The sequence below is a fragment of the Erigeron canadensis genome, chromosome 7 (assembly GCF_010389155.1).
Source record: "Erigeron canadensis isolate Cc75 chromosome 7, C_canadensis_v1, whole genome shotgun sequence".
Classification (NCBI taxonomy): Eukaryota; Viridiplantae; Streptophyta; class Magnoliopsida; order Asterales; family Asteraceae; genus Erigeron; species Erigeron canadensis.
Window position 1 is genome coordinate 4819224 of NC_057767.1, and position 14261 is coordinate 4833484.

Sequence of the window (14261 nt, forward strand, 5' to 3'; positions counted from 1 at the left end):
TGAAGATCTATTATTGACGAGTCTTAAATCTAGTACAAGTATAAAACAACTAAGTTTTCCCTTGGCAGCTGACTTAGTTTGGATGTAGCGGAATCCGGTTAAGACAACCGACTAACCATGCTGAGTAGGTCTTTACCATGTTAGGTAGGAAGTGCGTGCACATGTAAAAAAAAAAAATATTTAAGTAAAAAAAAAAGTATAATGATTAAAAAAGTAAAAAAATCACAAGTAGGATTCGAACTCACATGATGTTAAACCAGTCCACCAAACTGGCGACTGACGAATTCACCTCCGACGACTTTATCATCTGGTATGTACATATGATTTATATGTTCGTTTCTTCTTCTTCGTTTTGATTTATCATTTGGTATATATATATGTCTATATATAAATCCCCATATCGAGACCTAATTTATTCGTTTCTCCACCAGCCGCCGACCACCCTTCTCCGGTCATCCCTTCGCCGTCCATCCACTTTCCGGAAACCTCGACTATGTCTCATATTTCTTTCTATTTTAACCTTTTTCTGTGATTTTTTGTTTTATATATTTATATATATATAAAAATAAAAACAAACCCTGTTTGGATATTAATAGAGCAATGTAGGTTTTAATGAAAGATGGATGTAATGTTAATTGAATTACAAACCAGCACTTTAGTTATAGGCGTTACATAAGAAACGTGCGAAACAGATAATGCCGAAAAAGTAGCTTACTTTTGTGGCCGCAACATACTCCGCCCCCTCGGTTGAAGCTACCGCGACAGTAGCTTGCTTCTTTGATGTCCAACTGATTATTTTTGAATCTTGATCCATTTTCTCCTGCACAATTACTGACAGAATAGTCTACTAATTCGAAACCGTGTTTTCTTTGTGGCTCCAAAATGTTGTTTACTTGGACAATGCATAAACCTAGATACAGTAACAGCGGCATATCTTAAATCGGGCCGAGTGTGAGTGATTTATATATCAAACGTTCTACAAGACTTCTGAAGTTTCTTGCATCTGCTATCCATGTACCATCGTAACATTTTTAACTAACATTCATTGGAGTTCCTGCTGCTTTACAGCCCACCATACTAAATTGATTGACAATATAATTAGCATATTTCTGTTATGATAGAAAAAACCATCTGCTCTTTGTTGGACTTCAAGACCGAGAAAGTAGCTCAATTTCCCTAAGTCTGATACTTTAAAATTCTTCATCATAGCCTCCTTAAACTCGGAAATAAGCTGCACAGACGAACTTGTGTAGATCATGTCATCTACATACAAACTTACTGCCATAATACCTTCAATTCCATGTCTTTTTACATATAGTGTAAGCTCATTTGGGCTTCTTTTAAATCCATGCTGTATCACGCTTTAGGGGTATGCTTTTTCAAGCTTGATTATGTATTGATTTTGTTAATAGCATAGAGCTGGTTAGATTGTTGGTTTGCTTTTATAACTAGGTTTAATCTTATATGGCATGTCGTATAAGAAACTAATGTGGTATCTTAGCCACATTACTTATTTTGTACTATTACCATTGTTGTTGGTATAAAAGTTTAAGTGGGGTAAACCCTTATACCCAAAAAAAACTTTAAGTTCTTCTTCGGCGATTTCAAAGTATTAGGGTTGTTGCACAACAACATCTTCCTTTAGTTCCCCATTTAAAAAAGGCAGACTTCACGTCTTCACATCAAGCTGAAGATCTGTCCATTGCATTTCTGCAGCTAATACAACAAATAACTCTTACCATTTCGAATCTTGGCCATTTTTAAAAAAAATTTAAGATAGGGTGTCGGATATGGAATTTTGTAAGCAATTTATTATGTCATTGTGTTTAATTTAGTACAGATGTCACGTTGGGTGAAAGGTCGAACCGGGTCGGGTTAGATATTGTATTTGATTGATTATGATTATAAATATATAATGTGAAGTACTAAACTAGTTTAGATATAATATTACCTATAGATAGTTCCTAATAACCCTAAATATTATACTAATACTAATGTCTGTAAAATTATATGCCCCTGCACACTTGTTTTGACCCGTTTTGCCACCTTTATCTTCATTATTAATTAGACATAAACCAAATTGAGCATTTTCACGTAAGTGAGGTCAGATTGCCTCTTCGCCTCAAAGTAAGATTGATCGAGGATTTTATTTCAAGACTTCTGGAGAAATGATCTATAGAATTGGTAGCTAGAGCCTTGTCGGAAATCTGGGAACATATGACAAATTGTAGGAACTAGGAAGCAAATTTTAGTAATTGTTCAAAATTATCCTATCTCTCAAATGGTTCAGATGAGTTGAAATAGCTGTAAGTGAAAATTAATTACAAGCTTACTCCACGGTTAACTTTGGAACTATATTTGTCAAAGTTTTAGAACCTTTGGAAGATGGATTATCTATATAGTTTATGTTTCTTTCAACTTTTGCGTGTTAGCTTTTTAGGGAAAGTATATTAAAATCTATTGAGCTCTACAGACTGGGCTATTGTATGTATTGAACAAAGTTTATCCTATTTTATACATCAAACATTCAAATGTTCTTGTTGTAGCTGGTTGGTGATGTGGCAGTGTATATGGCTGCCACGTTGGAAAACCGTTTACCCGATGAAGAGGTTATGTCGTACATATAAATTGAATGTTTAATACGTACAGTACGAAGTTTATAAGAATGATACATATGATAGCAAAAGGTGTAAACTTCAAAATATTCTCATATAATTTACCCAATTCTATGACTAGACATCTCTCAAACAGTTTTTATTACGTTATGGTTTCTTTAAATACAACTGGAAAGAAAGTATGCTAACTATTTTCTCGTGCGAACAATGACTAGATATCCTGTTTAGCAGTTGCGAGTCATGTTGAAACGGATATGCTCTTCGGCATATATGCATCGAGATGAGAAGACCAAGCTCTGTCTGAAGGCTCTAAGTAGACAGATACACAGTGGTCAGGTACATAGTGATTTTGATCTCTTTTTTATTAAGACTTTGCTTATGAACAAACTTTTGGAACAAGGAAAGTTTCAAACTGAAATGACAGCTTGCAGACAGTAGTGGGCTTTTGTAATGTTGCAACCATTAGACCTGACTTTAAAATCACATATTGGCTAATATTCATATACTATTGTAAATATCTTGGACACAATAATTGCTTGTTAGTTTTGGGGCACAATAATTACATCTATCATGTACCATCTTGTAAGTCCTATAAACTGACTTAACTTGTAAAATATCAGTTTTTTATTTTACTTTGTGAAATATCTATTTTTAATTGGTTGGAGTAAAGTTCCTATGATTCCCTGTTCTGATTGTTATGGTTAGCACCTATGGGTTATTTATTGTATGCCAACTCTACTGCACTAGGACCAATAGGTAAGCACATGTGGAGAAACATATAGAAGTTGGTCTAAGAAAGTTAGAAAACTGATTATTGCGATAAGCTGTGGCTTATCAACCTTTTTATTCCTTCTATATTACCTTATTCCAATTTTTCAAGTCACAACAATAATTTTCAAAATGTTTGCGTTACTTGGCAATTGCTAACTTATGATTTTGTTGATTTGAAAAATGAATTCTTGAAATGCAGTAGTAAGCAAACAAGTTTCAGAATTAAACTGTTGCTAGATAAGCAGAGACTATGGTTGGTCAAAAATAGGGGGTTTCAATTTTCTTTTATTTCCGGTGCATTGTTAGTTTGGAAGCTTTGTGAAATCTCAGTTTTTATCTTACTTTTAACCGTTTATTCTGAAACATAACTTGAATCCACTCTGACCCATTCACAATGAAATGGGTCAAAATTGCCATTTCTATAAACAGGGTCTTTAGTTTCCTATATATGGTGTTTAACAATGTTTCTTGGCAGCCTCATTGTTCAACAAGAAGCTTTTTTGGAGTAGAGGACTTCCTGGATGATGACAACAGTCGTCCATACACCTACCAGAAAGAAAAGAAATCCAAGAACCCAAACAAACACATATCCTTCAAACAACGTACAATAGCTTACATTGAGCCATTCACACTAGATGTTTTCATTTCAAAGCGGTTCGTTTCAGCCTCTCTTACTCACAGAGTAACAAGCAAGCAAGTTGCAGTTGCTGGTACCAACTCAAAGGACATCAAAGCTGCGCTTAAATCTCGTTCAGATATTCCTGCTTGTATGGCTATCGGGAGGATATTATCTGAGCGGGCTAGAGAAGCTGATGTATACACGGCTTCTTATACTCCAAGAGAAAGGGATAAGTTTGAAGGTAAAATTAGAGCAGTAGTTCAATCCCTTATTGATAATGGTATTGATGTCAAAATTTATCTTGATTAAATTGACCATGTATAATGACTTCACCTAGTAAAGTAAGGGATGTTCTGCTTTTGTTACATAATGTTTGGTTATCAGATAGTTAGATGTAGTGTTCCCTAATCAACATGGTGCCCAATTGGGTTATTATTTGCTATCTTTCTATTTGACAATTTTGTTGAAGTTGTTAGTAAACTTAACAAAAAATAGAAACCGAACTTTGTCCTAGTATATAAACTTTCCCATTGTCATGCATGCACTCCAAGCTTTAAATATAAATGTTTCAGGGTTTTATTTTTATTTTATTTTATTTTTTATTTTTTAACACAATCTGCCATTGCAAACCTGTAAAGCTAGTGGACTATCTTCATTAATATTTTATAAGTTTTATAAGTACTTGTGTACTTGTGTACTTATAAATTCATGGGAAAATGATCCGTATTACATAAAGTTACAAATTAAATCTTTGAATTTGATAAATACATAGCCCTCCTGAATTTTATATAACCCCCTCCCTTGAATTTTACTTAATCCTTCATTTTATCTAAGATGGATACTGAATGCTTTATCTAACTTTTCCTCTTTTACTAAATTGTTATTCTATTTAGTTGTACTTTGCTAGGATTTAAAAACTGAATAATCATGGTGTCAGTAACAAGTTACCACCACCACCTCCTCCAACTTGACTACTAGCCGCAAATAGTTAAAAACTGTCGATTAAAAAAAGTAGAAACATTGTAAGTAGGTAATTACACATGTACCATATAACACAATAGCTAATTTCTCTTATTCCTTCAATGATACTAGACGCCCACTTTTGACAATTAAAATTTCAGGAATTCTACTCTTTTTTAATCAGCTAAAAGTTTGTAAATACATAAAGACAAACAAAAAGGGTTTCCTTCTATAGACTTTTATCATAATGTTAATCTCATCATCTGGTGTGTCATAGTTGACAACTTGACATGTTATAGCCATTGTCCTACGTACTTACGTGTAATGTCGTTTAGAACTATAGATAAGATAACACAGAGTTTTAAGGATCATAAGTTTTTCATGAAATTGTTCAACTTAAGATCCTCGGATTGAAAAAACATGTACTTGGAAGGCAATGACTTGATGGACCCAAAATCACTTTTTCGTAATTACTACATTTAGTAATTAATTTTTAATATAATTATTATTTCTATTTATAATAAAAAAAACTATTTAAACTATGATTTATACCAATGTATATGGTGAAGTAGGTTTTGGGTTCAAATCCTGGTGTGAGCAAAATGATTCTAGGAATGGAGATATGAGTTTTCCCATAATGAGTTTCCTTTATAATTGGAGTTGGGTATATGAAAAGGCATGCCGCTGAACCTAAATTTGCCGTTAAAAAAAAAACCCATTAAAATCGTTAATTAGTGATTTGAAAACATGTAAGCATTATTAGTTAGTTATTATATAGCAAAAATATGAATTTGTCGATTGAGGTTTTATAATATCATATATTATCTCAATCTCTTTTTATAAGTACTCGTATATTCGATCAGTACCGGTGAATACTAAAATGTTGAAAATTATGTTTTTCTCACTACATTAAACATTCAATATTATTAGCTAATTAATTGGTTACATGCATTTTGAAATCCTTGGTTATGTTGTAGCACTACACTTGGGATAAAGGTACTACGAAATACTTGTAATAACCAAAAAATAAGTCCATATTACTTGTTAAACATATATATACCAAGGATTTCGATGGCAATGAATGTATAACCATTTCATCAATCTAATCTAAAACTAAGCAAAGAGAATAGTTATAGTTTCCATATATACACCCTAAAAACACTGATTACCAACTGTGTAATTGAATCATTACATTCTCAACATCCTTATATAAATATAACACCTAATTATCTATGAACACATTCTCTACAATTAAACCAAGTTTCAAGAAAAGACAACAAGAAATAATGGAAATCAACAAGTTTATTTTGTTTACGCTTTCGCTAGTCTTGATTTTGGGTGTTAATGTGGAGAGCTTCCATTACCTTGAGAAAGAGCTTGAATCGGAGCAGGGATTGCAGGGGTTGTACGATAGGTGGAGGAGCGAGCATAAAGTGCAAGCAAAAGGTCCGGAACGTTTCAACGTGTTCAAGTACAACGTGCAACGTGTTCATGCCTCAAACAAGCAAAACAAAACATATAGGTCGGAGTTGAACCAGTTTGCTGACTTGACTCATCATGAGATGCTTAAAACCTACACCTCAAACATAGAGCATTATTTGGCTCTCAAAGGACCTCATGGTCCCATCAAAGGTTCTGCTCCTTCTGGAGGTGGAAGTATTGCAGGAGACGCGAGTAAACTCCCAAAAGAGGTCGATTGGAGGAATCATAACGCCGTCACTCCTGTCAAGAATCAAGGGCAATGTGGTAACACCTTTTTTTTTTGTAAGGTTTTTGATAAATGCATGTATCCGGCCTTATGATATATATAAGAATTGAAGTGATATTAGTACCAGATCATTTGATTTAATTTACCAAATTAAATAATATATTAGATACTTGTACAGTATGTTACTATATAACTTAATTATTGTGGTACAAATTTCATCACCCTTATGATATAGTGCAATAAATTAACCTCGATCATTATCTATCTGGCGCCCCCAACATTTGTTACGCACATAAAATTTATATGCATGCATGCAGGAAGTTGTTGGGCTTTTGCGGCAGTGGGTGCAGTGGAAGGAATAAACGCAATCGTAACGGGTCAACTAGTACGATTGTCGGAACAACAACTTCTTGACTGCGATAACGATGGAAGAAATAATGCATGTGGTGGAGGTCTGCCATGTGAAGCTTTCCAATTCATCAAAGATCACGGAGGTCTAGCAACCGAGGAGAGCTATCCTTACGTAGGTGTAAGAGAAACCTGTTGTTTTGCAAAGGTACGTACGTACACACATACAGTTAGTTTGGAATACATATATATATAGTCTCCGTCCCATTAAGGTTGTCCACTTTTAAATTTTCAAAGTCAAATTTTATGAAGTTTGACCACAAATATTTTTATTTGTGTTATATAGTATTTATTGAAAGTTATATAAACTGATTGTGTTTTAGATGCGTGTTTCATTGGTATAATTTTCATCAACTATTATATAGCACAACTAAAAATATTTATGGTTAAAGTTTGTAAAGTTTGACTTTGAAAATTCAAAAAATGGACAAGTTTAATGGGACGAAGAGAGTATATATATTTTTACGTATATTTCGATATATATGATCGATATGATTATATATCGGATAAATATTAATTTGTGTACGAGCATTTTAATATTTGTTATTGACAAATTAATTTGGCCATGCATGCATGCAGTTTGGACATCACTCGGTAACTCTTGATGGGGGTTGGAGACTCACTATCAACGTTGAGTCAGATTTAATGGACTCACTGGCAAGGCAGCCTGTAGAAATTGCCTTAGATGCTTCGGGTGATTTCATGTTCTATAAAGAGGTAATAACACAAAATGATCATCCTCCCTAAATATATTCTAAAACCATTCACTAGTTTCTTTTAATTATTTTCTTAAATTAAAACTGATCTATATAGGTAAAATAAATGAGAATTGATAATCGTATCATAATTTTTGATCCATCAATCAATTCTGTGCATATCATGTTTGTACCAAATAATAGTACACAGATAAAAAAAAATGATACGTAAATTATCAAAATTTATCGTTCAAAAAAGTAAAAAGATATGGGCTCTCAAAATAAATAGAGGCTGCTTATTGTAAAAAAATAGTAATAAAGTAAAATGATAAGATATTGACCAATCATTGGATCATGATAAAAATGATACATGAAGATTCATAGAACACAATGCACACAAATTTTCATTATATACAACGATTTGTTTTATTTTAATACTTATTACATATGATTTAATACGTAAATTATAACTACAATATATATATATATAACATACCTACATACACGTATGGTGCTTCTTACAAACAGGGAATTTTCACGGGATCATGTGGTACCAATATCAATCATTCCATGTTATGTGTGGGATATGGTGAGACGCCGGAAGGACAAAAGTATTGGATAGTCAAGAACTCGTGGGGAGAAGGATGGGGAGAGAAAGGATACATACGCCTGGTACGAGGAGTTGAAGACCCCGTTGGCGTATGTGGTATGTACCAATATGCCACTGTTCCTATGAAAGGCCCGGAAACAAGAAATATTGAACTCTAGATCGAAGAACAACGACGATTCTAGCTAGCAACCAAGGCGTGCATGCGACTAATTGATCAATTTGATATAAATTTTCATTTATATAACCTAGTATAGTTATATAATAAATGTTCAATCTTGTATACAAATTAAAGTGGTTGTTAAAAGATCAAATATACGGAAGTCGCGCGCATTGGGCATCAATTCTCCATCAATTCAGTCATTTTATTCCAACAACTGCCATTGAAGAAAAGGCTACCGAAGAAACCTTAGGATCACATTCATCAAAGAAATAGTAGTCTACTTTTCAAGTTTTCTGGTTACTTAATAACTTTCCAACTGTTTGTAACAAACAAATGTTTATTTGTGATGAAGTTGAAGAAGTAACTGAATTCTTATTCAGAAGAAATGAGGAAAATGAAAATGAATTGATACATACATTAGTTTCAGTACACTTTATATATATAGCTATATTATGTAAAACTACTTCTAACCAACCTAACTGTAATCTTTCATCTAAACCTTTAACTATCTAATATTTACATAAAAGATCCTTGTAATATATTCTTCATCCCCCCCCCCCTCAAGTTGGAGCCGTAGAAAGGCCCAACTTGGCACTCAAGATGGAATGTTGTGCTTGAGAAAGTGGTTTGGTCATTAGATAACAAGTTGTAAATTTGATTGTCTCTTGTAAAATGAGCATCTATCTCCAAATGTTTTATGCGTTCATGGAAGCAAGGGTTTGCAGCAATAAGCTGTGCAGATTTATTATCATAGAAAAGAGTAATTGGCAATCGAACAGGGATCTGTAAATCTTTAAACAAGAAGCTGAGCCACATTATTTCACAAGTTGTGGCAGCCATACTTCGATATTCTGCCTCAGTAGATGATCGAGAAACTGTAGGTTGTTTCTTGGTTTTCCAAGAAATAAGAGAATGACCCATGAAAATACAATAACCAGTTAATGATCTTCTAGTAATTGCACAAGAAGCCCAATCTGCATCTGAGAACCCTGTTAACTGTAGGTCTGACTGAACAGGGTAAAATAAACCTTCATTGACTGTGGCTTTCAAATACCTCAATAGATGCCTTGCAGCCTACATGTGTTCATGAGTAGGGGCAGAAACAAATTGGCTAAGATGTTGAACAGGGTATGAAATGTCTGGCCTTGTCATTGTCAAATAAAGTAACCTTCCTATCAGTCTTCTATAAGATTCAGCAGAAAGTAAAGGTTGACCTTGATCAAGTGAGAAGGAAAAGGAGTAGTTGCAGGCTTGGCAGCAGTAAGGCCTGCATCTTGGAGAAGATCAACAATGTACTTTCTCTGATTGAGATAAGTCCCTGTATTTGTTCTACATTATTCAATCTCTAAGAAATATTTTGCAAGCCCCAAATCTTTGATAGTGAAGTTAGCATCTAGAGCAACCTTTACAGAAACAATGTCTTCCTCACATGTACCAGTTAAGAGTACATCATCCACATACACCAAAGCAATTAATATCTGCCCATTAGCAGTCTTAATAAACAGGGAGTAATCATGTTCTGATTGAACAAAACCAAGAGTAAGAAGAAACTTAGTAAACTCTTGATTCCATTGCCTTGATTCTTGTTTCAATCCATATAGTGACCTTTTAAGCTTACATACTTGTCCTTCTTTTGCCTTAAAATATCCTTCAGGAGGTTTCATATATATATATATATATATATATATATATATCTTCGTCAATGTAACCATGTAGAAAAGCATTATTGATGTATAATTGATGAAGTTGCCATTCTTTAGCAGTGGCTAAGGCAATGATGATCCTAACAATAGCAAGTTTAGCTACAGGGGAGAAAGTGTGTTTGTAATCTACCCCTTCTTGTTGCACAAAACCCCTGACCACTAGTCTGGCCTTGTATCTTTCAACCTCCCCATTGGCCTTGTATTTAACCTTATACACCCATTTTGAAGTAATGGCTTTGTGTCCTTCAGGTAAAAAGGTCAAATCCCAAGTATTATTCTTTTCTAAAGCATTGAGTTCAACATTCATTGCTGACACCCATTCAGAATTCTTAAAAGCTTCAAAATAAGTAGATGGCTCATGAATAGCCATGACATTAGCCAAAAAGATCAAATGATCAGTAGGAATGGTTTGGACAGCATTGGCTGTAAACAAAGGATATGTGGACTTGGATTTAGATTTAGTTGGTTTGGTGACAAAATCTTTCAACCAGTTAGGTTTAGAAGTATTTCTAGAAGATCTTCTGAGGTTGATATCAGGATTAGGAGTATAATGGTGACTAGAAGAACTGGGGTCAATAGAAACACCAGAATTATGATGAGCAACACCTTCAGTTTGTGAGATAGGAATAGGAACATGGCTGTCAAAATTAGAATCATTGATAGAAGGGGAAATTGGTTCATTTGGAACATTTCCTTGATCAGATTCAGAATTGGTATCAAAAAATTGAGTTTCAAGAGAAGGAAACTCAGTGAAAGTGGGTGGAGTTGGTAGATTACCAGTAGATTTGAATGGAAAGATTGTTTCCTTAAAAATTACATCTCTGCTGAGAAAAACCTCATGAGTGTCAAGATTATACAATTTGTATCCTTTATTATTAGAAGGATATCCCAGAAAAATACATTTCCAGGCTTTGTTGTCAAACTTACTTCTAAAGATTTTGGGCACATTTGCATAACAAAGACAACCTACAACTCTGAGATTTTCATAAGAAGGAGGTTTACCATGCAAGACTTCATATGGAGATTTCAATGAAAGGGACTGAGTTGGCATCTTATTGATGAGATAAGTGGCTGCAAGAATGCAGTCACCCCGGAATTTTATAGGAAGGTTAGCATGACATCTTATGGCTCTAGCAGTGTCCAAAAGATGCCTATGCTTTCTTTCAACCACCCCATTTTGTTATGGGGTGTAAGGCATAGACCTTTGATGGATAATGCCTTTGGACTGAAGGAAAGAAGAACAAGCTTTATTAACAAGTTCAGTGCCATTATCAGATCTTATGAATTTCACTTTGGCACTAAAATGAGTATTTATATAGGAAAGAAAAGAAGACACAATGGACAATATTTGGTCTTTTGTATGAACCAAATAAGTCCAAGTAGCCTTAGATTTGTCATCCACAATAGTGAAGAAATAATGTGCTCCATTCAAAGAAGGAGCTTTGTATGGACCTCAAAGATCCATATGCAAAAGATCAGACACATTTTCAGAAACGAAATTGCTAGAATTAAAAGGAAGTCTATTATTTTTGGATAACATACAAGTATCACAATGAAACTTTGAAGCATCAAGATGTTTGCAAACATCAAGATGTGCAAGTTTAGACAAAGAAGAATCCCCAAGTCTGGCATGAATCATGTCAAGATCAACAGTATTCTTAGGCATAACAAAATTACTCATTGATTTACACAAACAAGCAATAGGAAAAGATGACTTATGATCTTCATAGAAAGCAACAACGGAGGCATCAAAAGCTTCTCTAGTTGGTGTAGGTTTGCAGATGTACAATTTGTTGGACCCTTTTCCAAGTGCAACCACTTGATTAGTAGAAGGGTCCTAGAAAACAAAATCATCAGGATAAAATTGAGCAACTAATCTATTAGTTTGCACCAAAGAACCAACTGACAGGAGATTTACTTGAAATTCAGGAATATAAACACATTGATAAGAGTAACATGAGGAGTTAATATGACTGAACCAATAATGGAAACATGTTTATAAGATCCATCTGGCAACTTAACAAGAATAGGTTTAAGTAAGGTTCTAATTGAGTGGAAAAGATCAAGATTAGGAGACATATGATCAGTAGCCCCTGAGTCACTAATCCAATCATTCTTAATATCTAAATCAGGATGGCATAATAAAGCATATGCAACAGGATTTAGAAAAAATGCATGGCAGAAACTGTAAAATGAAGAAAAACCTGCATGCTCAGAAGTGCTAGCATGATTTGCAGAGGTAGCGCCATGATCCATCATTGGGCTTTTGCCACTGTTAAGCATCTTAACTACTTCTTGACAAAAAGTAGCCACCAATTGTTGCTGATCCATTATTGGTGTAATTGGCCCATTATTTCCATAATTGGTGTCAAAAGGAGAATTGGCAGCAACATGAGTATTGGCAGCAGTATCTTCAAACTGATATCCTACTTGATTGGCTATCTAGTACCCTTCTTAACCTTTTTCCCTTTATACCAATCTGGATACCCTAGCCTTTCAAAACATTGTTCATATAAATGCCTATCCTGTTTGCAATAGGTGCAGAACCTCTTTGTATCTCCCTTTGGATCATACTTAATCAGTTTACTATCTCTTTTTGAACCATATGGTTGTTTAATATGGTTATTGGCAAAGAAAGCAGTCTGGTCAATGGGAATGTTGGTGATTTGCCTCTGTTTCTCCACTTGTTGAACAATGTAATAGGCTTTGTTAACACTAGGCAAAGTATCCATTGATAAAATCTGACTCCTAACAGCCTCATAGTCATCATTCAATTTCATTAAAAATTGCATCAATTTAGACTTATTTTTCATTTCAAGAATCTTCTTAACTAGATTACAAGTGCACTCAGCCATCTTACCACAAGTACAAGTAGGCACACTATTCAAATTGCTTAATTCATCCCAACATCTTTTGAGTTGTTAAAGTGAGAAGCAATTGGGAGATTACCTTGAGAGATCTTGCTTAATTCTCTTTCTATTTGAAATATTAGTGGTCCATTGCTTTGACCATACCTTTCGGTTATCTCTTTCCAGAGTTCAGCAGCGGATTGAGTGTACATAAAAGCTTCAGATAACTCAGGAGCCAGGGAATTCAATATCCAGCAGATCACCATAAAATCACAACGGATCCACCTTTGCGTATCAACCGATCCTGGATCTAGAGGTGTACAAAAAAACCGGTTAACTTAACCGAACCGAAGTCTAACCGGTTAACCTAACCGATTAGGAACCGAATCCGTACAAACCGGTTATAGGTTACCATTAACATCGGTTTCTAACCGATTCCTACTTTCAAAACAAAACCAATTTTTAACCGGTTAACCTAGAACCGGTTATTTTACAAAATAAAAACCGGTTAATCGGTTAACCCATATAAATATATAGAAAAAGTAAAAGAAAACTAGAAAAGTCCAGATCTTGAAGAAACCCAACAACTAATATATGTATAATATATATATAATATGTAACAAAGGTAACGAAAGACAATAAAACACAATACTAAGGAATAATAAGAAGCACAAAAAGAAAGAAAGACTTCCAGAGAAGGAGAAGAAGGCATAGTTTTGGGATAAAATTGTACACAAGGAGGACATGGAGCTTGAATCCTTATGTTTGGGTTTGACACAGAAAAAATCCCACAAAAACTTCCTCTGTTGGATATGTGCCTTCAACACTCTTGGATCATGTTTTTTTGCACTAGATCTGGTTGTTGAGTTGGTCAACAACAATGAAGATGATAAAAAATCTGTGAAGTCGTATGATAGGAATTACACATAGTCACATAGAGATTTAGAAATGTATTTCTTGATTTTTTGGCCTCTCCACTAGAAAAGGTATATATATTATGATGTGGTCGGTTAAAAATAACTGGAAATAGGTTAACCATTATCGGTTAACCGGTTTATATTAACCGAAATCGGTTTCATCGGTTGGAGTTTTTTCATATAGAAACCGGTTATTAACCGGTATAGGTTAATCGAAACCGGTTATTTTTTTAAAAAAAAAAAACC

The 14261-nt window shown here is 34.2% G+C and overlaps 2 protein-coding genes across 3 annotated transcripts; both read left to right on the forward strand.

The window, feature by feature from the left end:
- The first annotated feature begins 227 nt into the window (after positions 1 to 227).
- On the forward strand, positions 228 to 4396 carry LOC122607858 (50S ribosomal protein L18-like). Of its 2 annotated transcripts, none has more exons than XM_043780926.1 (3): positions 228 to 310; positions 2831 to 2951; positions 3862 to 4396. In XM_043780926.1, the coding sequence occupies exons 2-3, from the start codon at positions 2856 to 2858 to the stop codon at positions 4312 to 4314; spliced, it is 549 nt and encodes a 182-aa protein (XP_043636861.1). In that variant the 5' UTR covers positions 228 to 310; positions 2831 to 2855; the 3' UTR covers positions 4315 to 4396. The 2 variants fall into 2 exon arrangements, with proteins under 2 accessions (XP_043636861.1, XP_043636862.1); XM_043780927.1 differs by having other exon boundaries at positions 2847 to 2951.
- A 1855-nt stretch (positions 4397 to 6251) lies between these two features.
- LOC122608013 (cysteine protease Amb a 11.0101-like) lies at positions 6252 to 8562 on the forward strand. Its single transcript, XM_043781094.1, has 4 exons — positions 6252 to 6711; positions 6991 to 7229; positions 7661 to 7798; positions 8305 to 8562. The coding sequence occupies exons 1-4, from the start codon at positions 6252 to 6254 to the stop codon at positions 8542 to 8544; spliced, it is 1077 nt and encodes a 358-aa protein (XP_043637029.1). The 3' UTR covers positions 8545 to 8562.
- The last annotated feature ends 5699 nt before the right edge of the window (positions 8563 to 14261 follow it).

Coding starts and splice junctions, on each gene's coding strand:
- LOC122607858 (XM_043780926.1), top strand. CDS start 2,856: ATGTTGAAACGGATATGCTCTTCGGCATATATGCATCGAGATGAGAAG. Junction 2,952..3,861: donor GACAGATACACAGTGGTCAG/GTACATAGTGAT, acceptor GTTTCTTGGCAG/CCTCATTGTTCAACAAGAAG.
- LOC122608013 (XM_043781094.1), top strand. CDS start 6,252: ATGGAAATCAACAAGTTTATTTTGTTTACGCTTTCGCTAGTCTTGATT. Junction 7,230..7,660: donor AAACCTGTTGTTTTGCAAAG/GTACGTACGTAC, acceptor GCATGCATGCAG/TTTGGACATCACTCGGTAAC. Junction 7,799..8,304: donor ATTTCATGTTCTATAAAGAG/GTAATAACACAA, acceptor TCTTACAAACAG/GGAATTTTCACGGGATCATG.